The sequence below is a fragment of the Acinonyx jubatus genome, chromosome B3, assembly GCF_027475565.1.
Source record: "Acinonyx jubatus isolate Ajub_Pintada_27869175 chromosome B3, VMU_Ajub_asm_v1.0, whole genome shotgun sequence".
NCBI classification, from domain to species: domain Eukaryota; kingdom Metazoa; phylum Chordata; class Mammalia; order Carnivora; family Felidae; genus Acinonyx; species Acinonyx jubatus.
In genome coordinates, this window is record NC_069386.1 from 100,186,356 (window position 1) to 100,203,953 (window position 17,598).

A 17,598-nucleotide genomic window follows, 5' to 3' on the forward strand; every position below is an offset into this window, starting at 1 on the left:
CTAGGTATAAATCTTTCTCCTCTCAGACTTCTAAGCAATCTACGATGTATGATCTTTTGGGTTTATGTTTTCTATTCTTTTTTAATTTTCTAATTTAATCATTTGACTTTCTTCTTTCCCATTTGTTCTATTAAGCTTGCTTTACAATTTCTTTAAAAAAAAAAATTGGATGCTTAATTTACTTGTAGTGTTTCTTTAAAAAAAATTTTTTTTAATGTTTATTTATTTTTGAGAGAGACAGAGACAGAATGCAAGTAGGTTAGGGGCAGAGGGAGAGGGAGACACAGAATCCGAAGCAGGCTCCAGGCTCCAAGCTGTCAGCACAGAGCCCGACCTGGGGCTCACACTCACAAGCTGTGAGATCATGACTTGAGCCGAAGTCAGTCGCTCAACCCACTGAGCCACCCAGGCGCCCCTGTAGTGTTTCTTGTTTAATAATGAAAGCATTTGTGGCTAAAAATTTATCTCCAAAGTGCAGGTTTTTAAAATTTTCATCTTTACTGAGGTATAATTGACATAAAAATTATAAAGATATTTACAAGTGTATGTAAGATATTTAAAGTGTAGACTGTGATTTGATATATGATGCACTGTGGAAAAATCCCATCTAGTCAATTAATACACCCATCACCTCACATATTTATCTTTTTTTTTCCCCCAGTAAGAACAATGAACACTGGAGTACATATATCTCTTCAATATCCTATCTTTATTTCCTTTGGATATATACCCACAAGTAGGATTGCTGAATCATATGCTAGTTCTATTTTTAATTTTTTGAAAAATCTCCATACTGTTTTCCATAGAGGCTGCACCAGTTTACATTCCCACCAAGAAAGTACAAGGATTCCCTTTTCTCCACAGTCCCACCAATACTTATATCTTTTTTATAATTCTGTAGCCATGCTAACAGATATGAGGTGATATGTCATTGTGGTTTTGATTTGCATTTCCCTAATGATTAGTGAAATTGAGCACCTTTCACTTATCTGTTGGCCATATGTATAACTTCTTTGGAGAAATGTCTTTTCAGTTCATTTGCCCATTGTTAAAAATTGGATTGTTTCTTTGCTATTGTGTTGTAGGAGTTCTTTATATTTTTTTGCACATTAACCCCTTACCAGTTATGTAACTTGGAAATATTTTCTCCCATTCTGTAGGTTGCTTTTTCATGGTTTCCTTTGCTATGCAGAAGTCTTTTAGTTTGATGCAGTCCCACTTATTTTTTATTTTGTTGCTTTTACTTTTCCAGAAAATCATCACCAAAACCATTGTCAAGGAGCTTACCCTCATGTTTTCTTCTATTTTATGGTTTTAGGTCTTATGTTCAATCCGTTTTGAGTGGATTTTTATGTATGGTATAAGAAAGGTATCCAGTTTTCCTAACACCATTTTTTAAAGTTCATTGATTTTTTTTTTTAGTAATTTCTGCACCCAACATGGAGCTCAAGCTCATGAACCCAAGATGAAGAATCACACACTCTACCTACTGAGCCAGCCAGGTGCCCCCCCAATACCATTTGTTGAAGAGACTATCCTTTCTCCATTCCTTGCTCCTTTGTCATAAACTGGTCATATATGCGTGGGTTTATTTCTGAGCTCTCTATTCCATACCTTTGGCCTATATGTCTGTTTATATGCCGTTGCCATTCTGGTTTGATTTTATAGCTTTGTAATTTAGTTTAAAAATCATAAAGTGTGATACCTCCAGCTTTTTTGTTCTTTCTCAAGATGGCTTTGACTATTCAGGGTCCTTTGTGGTTCCATACAAATTTTAGGATCATTTTTTCTATTTCTGTGAAAATGCTGTTGGAATTTTGAAAGGGATTGCATTGAACCTGTAGATTATTTTAGGTAGCATGGACATTTTAACAATATTAATTCTTTTAATCCAATAACATGAGATATTTATTTGTATCTTCTTCAGTTTCTCTCATTAATGTCTTATAGTTTTCAGTGTACAGATATATCACCTCTTTGATAAAATTTATTCCTAGGTATTGGTGCAATTGTAAATAGGATTGTTTTCTTAATTTCTTGGACAGTTTGTTAACATATAGAAACACACTGACTTCTGGATATTAATTTGTATCCTTTATAATTTATTAGTTCTAACAGGTTTTTGATGGAGTCTTAAGGGTTTTTTCTTAAATTTATTTATTTTCAGAGACAGTGAGATTGTGTGGAGTATGTATGAGGGAGGGGCAGAGAGAGAGAGAGAGAGAGGGAGAGAATCCCAAGCAGGCACCATGCTGTTAGCACCGAGCCCCACATGGGGCTCAATCCCACGAACCATGAGATCATGACCTGAGCCGAAATCAAGAGTTGGATACTCAACTGACTGAGCCACCCAGGTGCTCCTTTAGGGTTTTCTATATATAATATCATGTCATCTGCAAATAGAGACAGTTTTGTCTCTTCCTTTCTGACCTTGATGCTTTTTTCTTGTTGTATTGCTCTGGCTAGTATTTCTGATGCTACATTGAATTAAAGTGGTGAAATAGGGTATCCAGGTGTTCTTGTGTTGTTCCTGATATTAGCTGACAGCTTTTCCTCATTGACTATGAAATTAGCTATGGGCTTCTCATACATGGCCTTTATTATGTTGAGGCACATTGCCTTTATATCCAGTTTGTTGAGAGTTTTCATCACAGATGGATGAATTTTGTCAAATGTTTTTCTACATCTGTTGAGATTACCATATGATGTATACTTCATTTTGTTAATGTGGTTTATCACTGCATACGTTGAAACATCCTTGTATGCCTGGAATAAATCCCCCTGGATCAGAGTGTATGATCCTTTTAATGTATTGTTCAATTCAGTTTGCTGGTATTTTGCTGAGAATTTTTATATCTATGTTTGTCAGGGATATTGGCTTATAGTTTTCTTGTATAATTTTCTGTTTCAATATCAGGTTTAATGCTGGCCTTGAGAAATGAATTTGAAAGTATTCCCTCCTATTCTATTTTTTAGAAGAGTTTGAAGAGGATTGGTATTAATTTCAAAATGCAGTTTTTTACTTTGAATTGCACACACTGACATACAGTGTTTGTATCATTATGATTTTCTATCACATCAAAGGAATTTAACTTCCAAATAGTTGGTTTTTAAAAATAATTTATTAATATATAGTTTCTTATTACACAATAGTCTATTCATTTAAGTTACAGCTAGTTTTTGACCAAAATCCTATTACTCTGCTTTGTATATTTCCTTTTTTGTACATCTCAATCAAACATTGAGAGGTAATTGGTGTTCCCACTCACTTCTTTGGAGTTTGTCAGTTTCTCTGTGTATTTCATCTAGCTCCTGTTCTGTTTTGAACCCATTTGACAAAAAAAGATTCATGACCACTTTTATTATGCAAACTTCAATATAAGAGGACCCACCTTGTCTCCTTTGACAAAGTTTGCATTTTCAGCTTTTGTAATTCTTTTTTTTTTTTAGAGAGAGTGAGCATGAGTGGGGGAGGGGCAGAGGAAAGGAGAGAGAAAATCTCAGGCAGGCTCTGCACTTCCAATGAGGGGCTCAATCCCAAGACCCTGGGATCATGACCTGAGCCAAAATCAAGAGTCAGACACTTAACCAACTGAACCACACAGGCATCTCTGTAATTTTTTTTAAATAAAGGGGGGCATGATTAGGTACTTATAAAATCTGTGTTAGGTCCTGTTTCCTGTGTTGCATTATGCTTTCTCTCCTCTTCCTCCTCCTATGACAACTGGGAAAGTAACCTGGTGACACCTTTGCAGGTAGATGGTATAATTTAACCCTTGCAAATCTTAACAGTATTTTTGATGCCTTCATATAACTTGACTTGTCACCAGACTGCAAATTCTCAACCATGGCTAGAGCAAAGAGCAAAAAAAGCAGCAGAGGGTAGAGCTGGATCACAGTGGGACTTGCCAGCTAAAGTAAGGAGTTTGAACTTTATCTTAAAAGCTATGGGGAGCTACATCAAATCCACACTTTAGAAAGTACATCCTAATAGTGTATGAGAGCAGATTTAAGGATGCAGAGAGATTAGAGGCAAGGAGGAGTTCAGGGTTTTATAATCCAAGAAGAACATATGCAAGGCCCAACAGAGTGGCAGCAAGGATAGCAAGAAGGCAGCATGGTAACAGGAGGGAAGTGGGGGTGCTGTAGGAGGTCAGTGAGCATACAACAGCAATGGATGGATTCCTTCTCACTCCTTGCACCAAAATACATTCCAGATGGAGTGAAGATTTAAATATAAAAATAAGGCCATAAAAATAACCCAAAAACATGAGTTTATGACTACATAAAAATTTTAAACTTCTTTATGGAAAAATGATATTATCGAACAAAATCAGAAGAAAAATGACAAACCTGGAAAAATTATTTGCAACACCTGACCTAACTGGTTTAACATTCAAAGAGCTCATACAAATCAGTAATAAAAAGATAAGCAATCCAATGGAAAAATTAGCAAAGGCTAACTAAGAGAAGGCAGTTTCTATAAAGATTCAAACTCTATTAAAAAAATGCAAGTTTTAAAATTGCAAATTAAAACAATAAGTACCCTATCCCACTTATCAGTTTGGCAAAGATTGAAAAGTGTGATGAGGGGCGCCTGGGTGGCTTAGTTAGTTAGATTGCTGACTTTGGCTCAGGTCATGATCTCATGGTTTGTGAGTTCAAGCCCTGAGTCAGGCTCTGTGCTGACAGCTCGGAGCCTGGAGCCTGCTTCAGATTCTGTGTCTCCCTTTCTCTCTCTGCCTCTCCCTTGCTGTCACTCTCTGTCTCTCTCTCTCTCTCAAAAATAAATAAACATTAAAAAAAATTTTTTTTAAAAGTGTGATGAAACTCAGTGTTGGCAAAAGTGGAGAAACACACACACCCTTTGACCCATTATTAGAGTATAAATTGATACGCTCTTTTTTAGAGAACAATTTAGTAATAGCAAAAATTTGGCTACCCTGAACCCAAAAATTTAATTTCGGTAATTTACACTATACAAAACATGTTCACCAAAGCATTTTTTCTACTTTTTTTTAAAATATGAAATTTATTGTCAAATTGGTTTCCATACAACACCCAGTGCTCATCCCAACAGGTGCCCTCCTCTTTTGACAACAGTCTTAAACTGTAAACTCTCTACCAAAGACTGATTAAATGAATTATATTAAACAATTAAAGAAATACTATGTAGCCATTAAAAGAGAGTCAGACTTTCTGGACTAAAAGGTGTCCAAAGGACTTCAAGGTTTTTTAATTAAAACAAAAACAAAAACACAAAGGGGTACCTGGCTGGCTCAGTCAGTAGAGCATGTGACTGACCTTGATCTCAGGTATGTGAGTTCAAGCCCCACCCCACCCCCCCACCTTGGGATTACTTAAAAAAATTAAAAATACAAACAAAAAACACAAGTTGTAGTACAGAATGTAGGGTATGATCTCTCCCTTTTTTGTTTTGTTTTGTTTTGCTAGTCTTAAAGTGATATATGTTTGTGTTTGCATAGAAATTTTCTGGAAGGACAATCTCTAGCCAAGACACAAGAAATGTTCTAGTTTTAACTTTGAGTAATGGAAATAGAAAGGAAAGCTTTCCCTTTACTCACTCATTTGTATTTAAGCTTAACTGGTAAGTATGTTATTTTTATAATAGAGAGAGGGGCGCCTGGGTGGCTCAGTCAGTTGGGCATCTGACTCTTGATTTCTGCTCTGGTCACCATCTCCTGGTTTGTCAGGTAAAGGCCCGCCTCAGGCTCTGCACTGACAGCTGACAGCGTGTAGTCTGCTTGGGCTTCTCTCTTCCTCTCTCTCTCTCTCCTCTGCTCATGCTCTCCCAAAATAAACATTTATAATAGAGAAAAAAGGAAAAAATAATGTCCTTCTTGTAATCTAATGCCCACCCTACCTTTCTGACGATCTTGCAGTCATCCCTGCCTACATCTCTTACTTCTGTCAGTTAATCTCTCTATCGACTTGCCTCTGCTTACGCATTTACCATACCCAAAGGAATTTCTCTTCCCTTTAGGATTTTTTTTAAATGTCTTATTTATTTTTGAGAGAATGTAAGCAGGGGAGGGGCAGAGAGAGAGTGGGGCAGAGGATCTGAAGACAGCACAGAGCCCAATGTGGGGCTTGAACTCACGAACCCTGAGATCATGACCTGAGATGAAGTCAGATGCATAACCGGCTGAGCCACCCAGGGGCCCCTCTTCCCTTAAAATTCTGCTCAGTTTCCACCTCTGGGTCTTTCTTTCTTAATTTTTTTCAACATTTATTTTATTTTTGAGAGACAGGGACAGAGCGTGAGCGGGGGAGGGGCAGAGAGAGAAGCAGACATAGAATCTGAAACAAACTCCAGTCTCTGAGCTGTCAGTGCACAGCCGGATGTGGGGCTCAAAATCCACAAACCTCGAGATCATGACCTGAGCCAAAGTCCGACACTCAACCAACTGAGCCACCCAGGGGCCCCTCTTCCCTTAAAATTCTGCTCAGCTTTCCACCTCTGGGTCTCCTTAATCCTGCCAGGCCACAGTCATCTTGGCTCCTCTGAACTCAGAGCTCCAAACCGGGCATTTCTGTGGTACCTGCTGCCTCATATTGCCCACCCTCCGTGAGGGCGGTGGTTGTGTCCCACTTCTCTCTAGCAGTCATCATGGCTGACACAGCACCCTTTCACAGTAGATACTCAATAAATAGATGAACCACAGCTAACCTGAGGCACTTCAATTCTATATTCAAGATTTAACTATGTTCACTCAGTTATTCTAAGGCAAGAAAATGAATACATGTTCAATGGATATTTAGCAACAAAATTAATTCTTTTTTTGTTGTTGTTAAGATTTTATTTTTAAGTAATCTCTACACCCAACACAGGGCTCAAACTCACAACCCCAAGATCAAGAGTGGCAGGCTCTACCAACTGAGCTAGCCAGGCGCCCCAACAAAAGGAATTTCTATTCAAACTACATTTACTCTAGAATTCTACTAGAGTTAAACCAGATCAACTCACTTCTGGCATTTTCTTGTTACTTAAGGCTTTACTGTTTGATATTTGACTTCCCTGGCACTAAAAGGTCATTCGTTTAAAGGCAAGCATATAACAAACTTCACATACAAGATTAAAATGAGCAGTGAAGTTTTGCTAAGACATTCAGCTTTCTTTATGACTCTTCATTCCCTAAATATTCCACTTCTTATAAGAAATAAACTGGATAAAAATCTTAGCTTTCTTTCCTGTTTAATAAACACTTCAATCAAATTTTTCTTTACAAATATCTGAAAGTAACATACACTCTGTTCTTTAGTTTCATGTTCCTTTTTTTCCCTTAAGTTTAATCCTATTAGTGTAAAGACGAACCCCATGCTAATCATTAACTTCTTTGTATTATTTCCTAAAAGCTTAATTATTTGAGATCTTTCCATTTCACTAGGAAAGGAAGTAACACAGCGTCAGCAGTGCCCAAGTTTCTATGTAGGAAAGGCATAGGGTTGGCAGTCTTGCTGAAAGGGAGGGTGCCAGCAGACTGGGCCTGCAGCTAGGTTTGCACAGAAACTAAGCTGATTTTACTTAGACTGTGGCTTATCAAACAGTAAGAATAACCAATTTTAGTACAGACACTTCTTTCACAGTTGACATGACTTTATTATTTGGGAGTAAGTTACTAGGGAGGGGGCTGCTAATAGAAATTAAAGTAGGATTATTTGCCCCCTCCCATTACCACCAACATCCACCCACCCCTCGGTACTGCCACTGGGTACAGATCACTGAAAGGTGGCAAGATGTTTCTGGATTTGTGTTAAGAGCCTTACTGTAGTGAAGCAGTTACAGCTATGACATAATAACATCTTTTCATGGTACCAAGTAGCCCTGTCTGATGGAGAGTGCTAAGCAGGAATGAGGTCAGAAACCAGGGAAGTTAAATTTCTCTCTTCTACCTACTTTCTCCTTAATCCCAAGAGGAATGAGTAAGAAAGTGGAAGAGAAAACAAAGTAAAAAGAACAGCTGTGTAGAGCAGCTGTCAGATTGCTAGCGTGGTTTTTACAGATTCCAACACAGAATTGAAAAAGATCTGGACCACCATTTCAGGATTGTGATGAATCCCATTGTCTAAGCGGAAAAGCAGCAGGAATACATCAGAGTCACAGTATATATAGTTAGTTTGGTCACAAAGATTCATTTATTCCAAATTTTTTAATGTTTACTTATTTTGAGATAGAGAGAGAAAGAGGTGGGGAGGGGCAGAGAGAGAGGGAGAGAGAGAATCCCAAGCAGGTTCTGCCCTGTTAGCACAGAGCCCAACGTAGGGCTCAAACCCACGAACTGTGAGATTATGACCTAAGCTGAAATCAAGAGTCAGATGTTTAACTGACTGAGCCACCCAGGCACCCCTATTCCAATTTTGATATGGTCACTATAATCTCAAATTATCCAAACTTAGCTTGGTTTGGGGGAGGGGGGCACCTGACTGTATGTTCATCGCCTATTACCTCATTTTGTCCTTAATTCTCTCCCAACACACACACAACCACACCTCCCAGCATTCCTCCATACCCAGGACTCACTAACTCCATACAAAGAAATTACAAAGAAGAATATTTAGGGGCAATAAAATACTGGTTGCTGAGCTATCAGAGATACATGAACACCAATCGTCAGGTTGATTTTTAAACATAGATGACAGTACTTGTATATTACCTCTCCTTCCTAAAGCCCAAATAAAAATAGTAGCAAAGGAATTTTTTAAAAGGCATGAACCCACAGGATAAAGAAGGGAAAATAAGACTGTAGTAGAAAAGAGAAACAGAGAGGAGAGTAGGTATTATTTTTGGAATATTGCTGAGAAAGCCAAGGAAGGCACAGCACAGTTTTGTGCCTGCAGAGGTATCAAACCAGAAGTGAATGGATGGCCCTGCAGGACCCCAGAAGATGCCCACAAATACTCAGGTGCAGAAGACCCCAAATGGTAGTATGATTAAAAGTCTGAAAACAGTGCAGTGGAATTAGACTCCTGCTCAGGTTTCCTCTCCCCTCCCCGCCACCCACTGTTAGCAAACCACCCTTAAACATGGGGGGCTGGACTGAATGCATCCTGGTCCTTTCCAGGCTCTACAGAGAAAGGTATGAACTAAGACTTCAAAGATGTGCCAGTGGGAAGAGTTGTGGAAGGTGGGGGAGAAAGGCAGTGATGGGTGAGAATAAAAGGGATTTGTGTCTCAGGTCCTCCAAATACGCTTGTCTCTGTGACTATAAATTTTATGTTGTAATGTGACTTCCAAGTTAGATCCACACCAGTCAAGAAAGCAAGCCTTATGAGATTCTAGCCATATAAGGGCAGGTCCTACAAATCTGTTTTCCTACTCACCACATAGTCATACTTACCTCGCAAGTTTGCTAAGGCCAAGGACTTGCTTGTTAGGAAGATAGCCAATATGAACCTTCAAAGAAGAGACAGAAATCACGAGTTAGTTGAAAATCCAGTGCTTCTTTGTAACAAAATAAGGAAATAGAAGACAGTATATGTATTATGTAATTCAACACGATGAAAATGTCTCTTTAAAAAATCTAGAAGTTTTGGGGCACCTGGGTGATTAGTTGGTTAAGTATCCAACTCTTGATTTCAGCTCAGGTCATGATTTCAAAGTCATGAGATCGAGCCCCACGTCAGGCTCTGCACTGAGCATGGAGTCTGCTTAGAATTCTCTTTCACCGTCCCTCTCTGCCCCTCCTCCGCTCATTCATTCTTTCTCTCTCTCTCTCAAAATAAATAAATAAACTTAAAAAATCTAGAAGCTTTAAGACTTAGAAAATGAAGGACTAACAAAAGCATTTAGAAAATTACAGATGTGCAGGAAAAGGAAAATATATGAATGACTATTAATGAAATGACAAATTTGAAATACAGTCTTGATATTTCCTGGTGAAGTTAAACTCTTGATACAATTCTTCCAGTATTTCTTCTATTGAGAGGACATTCTCTCAAGACAGTGCAAATTATCCTATAGCAACATTAAAATGTAGCCAGGAAAGCTTCCTTTAAATGGCCCAAACTGTAACTGTGAACACTGACATTCCACACATCATAGTGGCCTTAAAAGTCCCACCCCACTGCACAGAAAGAGGGTCTCCATGTCCTTTGTCATGGTTAGTGGCCCCATCTCTAAGCTGCTGGAGAATACTATCTTCCTGATGGGAGATAAAGGACACAGCTACAAATGTGACTTGTCAAAACCTGGACCTTAAGATCTAAGTTCTTATAGCACCTACTATGAGGCCAAGCCAATTCCGTAATCTTAAAAGTCACTGACTAACATCTAATATGTCCATGTTACCTCTCTTTGAGCCAAGTATTAAATTACGGGAACACATTAGTTCTACAAAAGGCTAATAAGTAAACGGCCATTTGTAGGCAATCAATTAACCTAATATAGAAGTATAGATTCATTTGCATCATGGTTTGCTAGCGTTTGTTGCATTTGCTCACCTAATTAATATCTACTGTACATGTGAATAATGGATATAGTAGTAATTAGTGATTTTTCATCTATTAGCACTGTGCTTTGGGAATTTAAGAATACCAATTCATCACCTTCCTGGTCAGCAGAAGGAGAAAGTAAAGTAGCACCTGAACTGACTATTTCAAAGAAAAATTAGAGAGTTGAAAGTTTCCCACAGAGCTAAGATCTTCTGTACCACTTGAAATTTTATACTTATATGCAGAGCTATAATTTATTGTTTGTACTACTTTTGATCTTTCTGAAGATCTTAAGTCATTTCAATGTTGATTTTAGAGAAACACTGCTGAACAACAGATTTTTTTAAAAGTTAGCAAGAACACAAACACAGAGATAATCATAGCAGAAGGTAAGAGGATATAGTGAGAGGCTGAGCACAGATCAAGTTCCTAAGTCTAGCCCCAGCCCAAATCACTAACTTCCTCCGTCTTCTTGGACAAAGCCTATGCTTTCTGGGCCCAAATTCCTCACTTACAATAAAAGGTAGTAAGATAAGCTCAAAGGTTCCCTCCTTCTTGAAAATCCTGAGCCCTTAAGTGCAGGCACACTGGAGAGCAGGGGAGGGGCAAAGGGAGGGGAGGAGGGGAGGAGGGGAGGAGGGGATAGGAGGGGAGGAGGGGAGGAGGGGATAGGAGGGGAGGAGGGGAGGAGGAAAAAGAGAAAGAGAGAGAGAGAAAGAGAGAGAGAGAGAGAGAGAGAGAGCGCGCGCGTGCACACACGCACACATGAATCCCAAGCAGGCTTCACACTTGGTGTAGAGCCCCACACGGAGCTTGATCCCAGGACCCTGGGATCCTGACCTGAGCCAAAATCAAGAGTCGTATACTCAACTGACTGAGCCACCCAGGTGCCCCCGAAATGAAATATTTTAACAAAAAAATGTGAAGCAAATGTTAACACATTAAATTTAGGTGATGGGTATACAGGTATTCATAACACTATTTGCTAAGTCTTCTGTTTAAAAACTATTAATAAAAAGTCAAAATAAAATAAAATTATAATGGGAGAGAGAGGACAGGACTACTTTTGGTCCTACATCCACGGTTTCAAAGGTATGCTTAAGTGCAACAAGCTAGACAATATTAAGCAGCTTGCATTAGATTCACTGTTCCTAATACAGAAAGAGTTAGAAACAAAGTCTACTAATACTATGACCTCTGCCATAAGAAATTCTGCAATCATTGCTGCTCATGCCATATTACGCAAAAGTACATCTTGGATCAAACATTATTTAGTCAAAATAAAAAGCAAAGGTTTTCAGAGTCTGCTGCAGCTACCTTAAAAAAAAAAAAAGGCAACTTTATCTCATTATTTTAACCAATACCATGGTACTTACTATGAAATATTTACCCTGAGGACCTTCAGCTACTTGGTTTTTGTTTTGTTAATTTCAAATTATTAGATTAGTCAGGTTGATAAAGAGTAAATGTCTATGTGTAATTCTACATATCTGGGATATTAGGAATTAGCAGGTGATGATTTTAAAGATAATAATCCTAATTTAAAAATTTTTGTTATATTTTAAAATTAACAGGAAACAGAAAAAACCCTTACCTTTCCAACAAATGGAACCAGATGATGTTCACACATGGAAAACATATCTATGTCCTTCACAATCACCATCTCATCATGATCTTCATCAAATATAGCATCATTTAGGACATCTGAAATCAGAGGCTTGCTTTAGTAACATTTCCAATTTTACAGAAAGATTCAGAGTAGAAAAACTAACAATCTTCACGGTTAAACAGAGATTGACAGTCAACAAAGACAAAATGTTAATCCTAACTAAAATGTTAAGGAAAAACGCGTTAAAACTAGTTATTTTTTTCCCACCAAATTAGCAGTCTTTTTCTTTAAATGATGAAAACAACCCTTAACTATATAATATTACATAACAAATGCAGGATTACAAACAAATGTGTCTGCTGCATGAGAAAAGGAGAAAGGGAGAAATATGCAAAACAAAAGTTCTGGTGACGAAAGGGAGCTGCTTTCCTTTTCTTCTTTATATTTTCTTGTACCTAACACTTTCTCTATAGTGGATGTGTAGAAAACCTTATCTGACTTCTGAGGCCAGAAGTCCTTAGCCATCTAACCTCTGAGGCCAGATCTCAACACCCATAAACTCGACATTATCTATCCCCCAAATACTTGTTTACTCATAAAATTTACTAATTCTTGAATGCAAGCACAAGACTTATTCTAAGCAGTTACATTTTTCCCTAAGGAACTAAATGCTATTAATTTTTATGTATATGCCTGCCCAGATTAGCTTTTGACCTCTGGACTCTGGCACATATGGCCAGGCATACAACAGACATTTAAAAACATAAAACTTTATTTTTTAAACGTGCACTGATAGCTGGACATCATGGCAGCCTACATACATTCAAGACTCCAAGCCGTAGGATTTCAAGGATCCGGGGATACCCATCTACATAGTACGATGAGACGATGAGACGGAGCGGGGAGGAGGTGAATAGAGTTTTGCAGCCACCTACAGTTAATCTCCCCTCAGAAAGCCAGGCTGCAGTGTGAGTCACAGGGAAGTGCAAACGTCCACCCACACAGCCTGACCTTCAGTGGCTCCGTTGTTGCTAGAATAGAGGCTCACAGATATTGAGTCATCACCGAACCACAGTTATCATCCCCTGAGTCAGGCTATTCAGAGACACATTTGATTGTGGAGTGGAAAAGTCATTAGCGTGGTCAACAAACGTGAATATGCAGGGTTTAGACACACACAGACAAACACAACACCCCTGGTAGGAGAGGCTGATAAAAATCCACGGAAGAAAAGGATCAGTGTCATCCTTGAAGTAAATACTTCGCCAAAAACAGTTTTCTATTCTGAATACTCTGCCCTAACCTACAGTCATATTTCTGGAAGAAGTCTAAAAATAGGCCCTGAGTGCTCCCCAAAGTATCCTGGATTTCTCCAAGATTTTTAAGTAATATTACTGCCATGCATAGCTTATTAAAATCCTTAGTCATACAAGAAAACCCTGAAAGTAAAACAAAGTTATTTCTTAAAGAACAAAAGAATTATCAAACAAGCATTCATTTTCTCTGACAAAGAATGAGAGCATCCCCATTCTAAGTTGTGACAACTACCATACGGCACATGTTAAAAGTTGGTCCTCAAGTTAGGCTAAGTTAGTGTCTGGGTCCATTACTAAGTAGCTGTTGGACCTTGGAAAGACTATTCTTTGCCTCAGTCTTCTAAGCTGTAAAATGGACATGAAAAAAGTATCTACATTTTTAGGAGTATCCTGAGCATTAAATGAGATAATCCACATGTTTTTAGAAGTACGCAGGTGGATTAAGTAGTAGTTGCTGTTATTACTGTTACTATAATTACGGTTGAGGGAGTGGCTAAACTATGTGTCCCATGCACACTAATATACATCAGAATTTAAAAAGCAATAATTTGCTTCTAGGAGACAGACTACAGAAAAGGAAAAAATAGTAACTTTACACCGAGGAAACCTGGCAAACCAAGTGATCCAGTTTAACTCTACCCGTAATAAGACATAGTAATAACATGTAGCTTCTGGTAAAATATGAAAAGGGCACATCACCTCTGTGGTGTTCTTCCCCCGAAGTGTGTGACTGTAGTCTAATTACTAGACAAACTGAGGGACATTCTGCAAAATACCTCAACAAGCACTCTTTTAAAATGACAGGGGGGTAAGGCAGTGTGTGGGTGGCTCAGCTGGTTGAGCAAATGACTCTTGATTTTGGCTCAGGTCATGATCTCATGGTTCATGGGATCAAGCCCTGCATTGGCAAGGCACTGAGCATGGAACTTGCTTGGGATTCTCTCTCTTCCTCTCTCTCTGCCCCTCCCCTGCTCATTCACACTTTCTCTCTCTCAAAATAATAAACATTAAAAAAAAAAAAAAAACAGAGAGATGGAAAGACTGAATTGTCACAGATTAGAGGAGACTAAAGAAACGTGAAGACTAAATGCACTGGAAAAACTAAAATCCACACAAAGTCTATAGTTTATAGTATTGTACCAATATTAATTTGTTAAATATTTTTAAAGTTTATTTATTTTTGACAGTGTGTGAGAGCGTAAGCTGGGGAGGGGCAGAGAGAGAGGGTGAGAGAGGAACCCAAGCAGGCTCCGCACTTCAGCACAGAGCTGGACGTGGGGCTCGAACCCATGTCCTGTGAGATCATGAGCTGAGCCAAAATCAAGGGTCGGACATTTAACCAACTGAGCCACCCAGGCTCCCCCCCAATATTAATTTCTTAAGAAATGATAACTATACCATGGGCCATAGGAGAGGTTAACATTTGAGGAAGCTGGGGCAATGGTATATAGAAACTCTCTGTACCATCTTTGTAAGTATTCTGGTAAGTCTAATGTCACTTCAAAATAAAAAGGAAAAAAAAGCAATAGGACAATGCCCATCAACTGGAATGTATAAACAATAGAGCACTATTCTGCAATAAAATAGAATAACTACTTATATATGTACTAATATGGCTGAATCTTCAAAGAATTATATACATAGTGAAAGAAGTCATATACATTCACACAAAAAAAGTATATATGAAATTCTAGGAAAGAGAAGTATAGTTAGAGAAAGCAGACAGATGGTTTAGCAGGGACCAGAGGGGTGAGAGGATTGGCTGCAAAAGGGTAGAAGAAAACCTTTTTGGGTGATGGAAAGAGTCTATACCTTCATTGTACTGGTGGTTGCACAACTGTATGTATTTGTCAAAATTCAAATTGTACACATGAAGTTGTTGAATTTTATTGAATTTAAGTTATCCCTTAGTAGAGCTAACTTTTTAAAATAATCTTAAAAGAATATAGAATAACATGCAACCTTTTGTGTAAAGAAAGTGGAATGGGGGAGATATAAACATATATATGCTTATCTTCAAAAAGAAACACTAGGAGAATAAATCAAAAAACTAATAAAAATGATTATGCATAAAGGACTAAGAAAGCAGGAGAGAAGGGATATGGATAGAAGTGAGACATCTTTAAATATGATTTGTTACATAGTTGACTTTGAAATCATGTAAATGTTTTACATACTTAAAATTAAGCCAAAAAGAAAAAAACCCAGTGACCCCCATAAATCTTAATGGTTTGTGGTAATGGAACAATATTATGTTGCCTATATCCCATTTCGTGAAAGTGAACCCAGACTATAAACTTGACCTAGCTGAATCATTTTTCTTCAATAATGAAGTTTCCCTGCTATATTTATTTATGTTTTGCTCCAACATATCTGAAAGCTACCATCTGTGGCTAATAAGAACAAAACACTATCACAGATTGTTTTAATTTCCTGCCTGTTATCAGCAGCAAGAAGGTAACCCTGGAAACAAGGATTTATGGCATTCTGTTTCCTACTCTTGGTCATAACCAACAAAGAAAACTGAAGGGGCCTCCAAAAGTTGAAGGTTTGTCTATTACAATACCACACAAAGAAAAATGTAAAGGTATACCTTGCTCGTGTCATTAATGATTAAGCAATGACAACAAATAACCCTGCTGGGCAGCCATCCCTTAAGTAGTTAATCCCTTCCTGAAAGTACAGTTAGTCAGGTCCACAATAGGAGCCCATGTACCTGTTTAAGCACCCTCGGAAGCAGGGTGCTTCTCAGACTCCCCCAGGGGGCTTGTCAAAACACAAATCACTGGACCCCAGTCCCAGAATTTCTGATTTAGTAGGTCTGGGTGGGAATGAGAATTGACATTTCTAACAAGTTCCCAGAAGATGCTAATTCTCCTGGTCTGGGAACCATACTTTGAGAGCCCCTGTATTTTTTTGTAGATTTTTTATCTAAATGTTTATTCATTTTTGAAAGGCAGAGAGAGACAGAGTGGAAGTGGGGGTGGGGAAGAGAGAGAAGGAGATACAGAATCCAAAGCAGATCCCAGGCTCTGAACTGTCAGCACAGAGCCTGACGTGGGGCTTGAACTCACGAACTGTGAGATCATGACCTGAGCTGAAGTCTGACACTTAACCCACTGAGCCACCCAGGCACCCCAAGAGCCCCTGTATTAAAGTTGTATTCATGTTTTGTGCTGCTACACAGAATCTTCACACCTTCAAAATGCTCCTACTCAAACATAGCAATATAAGAAACACAGAACTGCTTCTGCCATGGTGAAAGGGGGTAGGAGTAACAGGAAACCTCTGGGAGAGATTCCCCACAAAAGAAAAATTCTATCTAATGGAATTTCTTTTTAACGAATGGTAATAGGAATTAGCATTATCTAGGATGTTTGGTGATCAGCACTAAAATTTAGAGATCTCTGAGGAAGCCAGAATTTCACACCTGATGCAGCTTCCTGGAGAACAGCATTAATAGACAATGGAAGAAGGCTTGGAACATTGAATGTACCCTAACAGATAAGAAAGAGAATGGGGTCTGCCTACCGATTTATTAGAAAAAATTGTTTTTCGGTTTATTTTGAGAGCGAGAGCATGAGCAGGGGAGGGGCGGAATGAGAGGGAGAGAGAGAATCCAAAGTAGGCTCTGCGCTCTCAGCACAGAGGCTGATGTGGGGCTCGAACCCACAAATGGTGAGATCATGATCTGAGCTGAAATCAAGAGTCAGACACTGAACCAACTGAGTCACCCAGGCAACCTATCTGCCTACTGACTTTAGAACTAAGACAGCAAAACACAGTGACAACTAATAAGGCAGGAAAAGTTTCCTTGCTCTTGGCTGGAATTAAATCAACTTAAGGGGCTAAGAGCCACCCTGACTTAGTGGAGAAAGGTCTGAATTACTGGCCCAAACCCCTCAACATCAGAGCTGTCTCAACCAGCATTGGGCACTTACGTCATATACCTCCTGGTACCACCGTTATGTCTGTAATTTCTCCCAACCTTGGAGGCAGGCATTGTAGCTTAAGACTTTATGAAGTTTCAGCACAGTACCCTATATGCCATTCACAGAGCCAGAATTAAACGCAAATTTTCCATTTTATCCAATTAATATGTCAGTCTCTACCCTGTGATTTACTTCCTTAAGACAGATTTCAAAGAAAGGACTCCAAAAATACTGATGTGGCCAAGGGAACAGAAAAAATATTATTGCAGCATTATTGGTAATAGCAAAA

General features: G+C 38.6%; 1 protein-coding gene across 6 annotated transcripts in view; it reads right to left on the reverse strand.

The window, feature by feature from the left end:
• GCH1 (GTP cyclohydrolase 1) overlaps nucleotides 1-17,598 on the reverse strand; it is a 140,633-nt gene that overhangs the window by 101,637 nt on the left and 21,398 nt on the right. For all 6 annotated transcript variants that reach the window (XM_053224473.1, XM_053224472.1, XM_053224474.1 and 3 more), the window contains exons 2-3: nucleotides 12,047-12,156; nucleotides 9,360-9,415 (exon numbers count right to left, since the gene is read on the reverse strand). In XM_053224473.1, coding sequence (XP_053080448.1) covers nucleotides 9,360-9,415; nucleotides 12,047-12,156 — 166 coding nt within the window. The remainder of the gene's footprint in view (nucleotides 1-9,359; nucleotides 9,416-12,046; nucleotides 12,157-17,598) is intronic.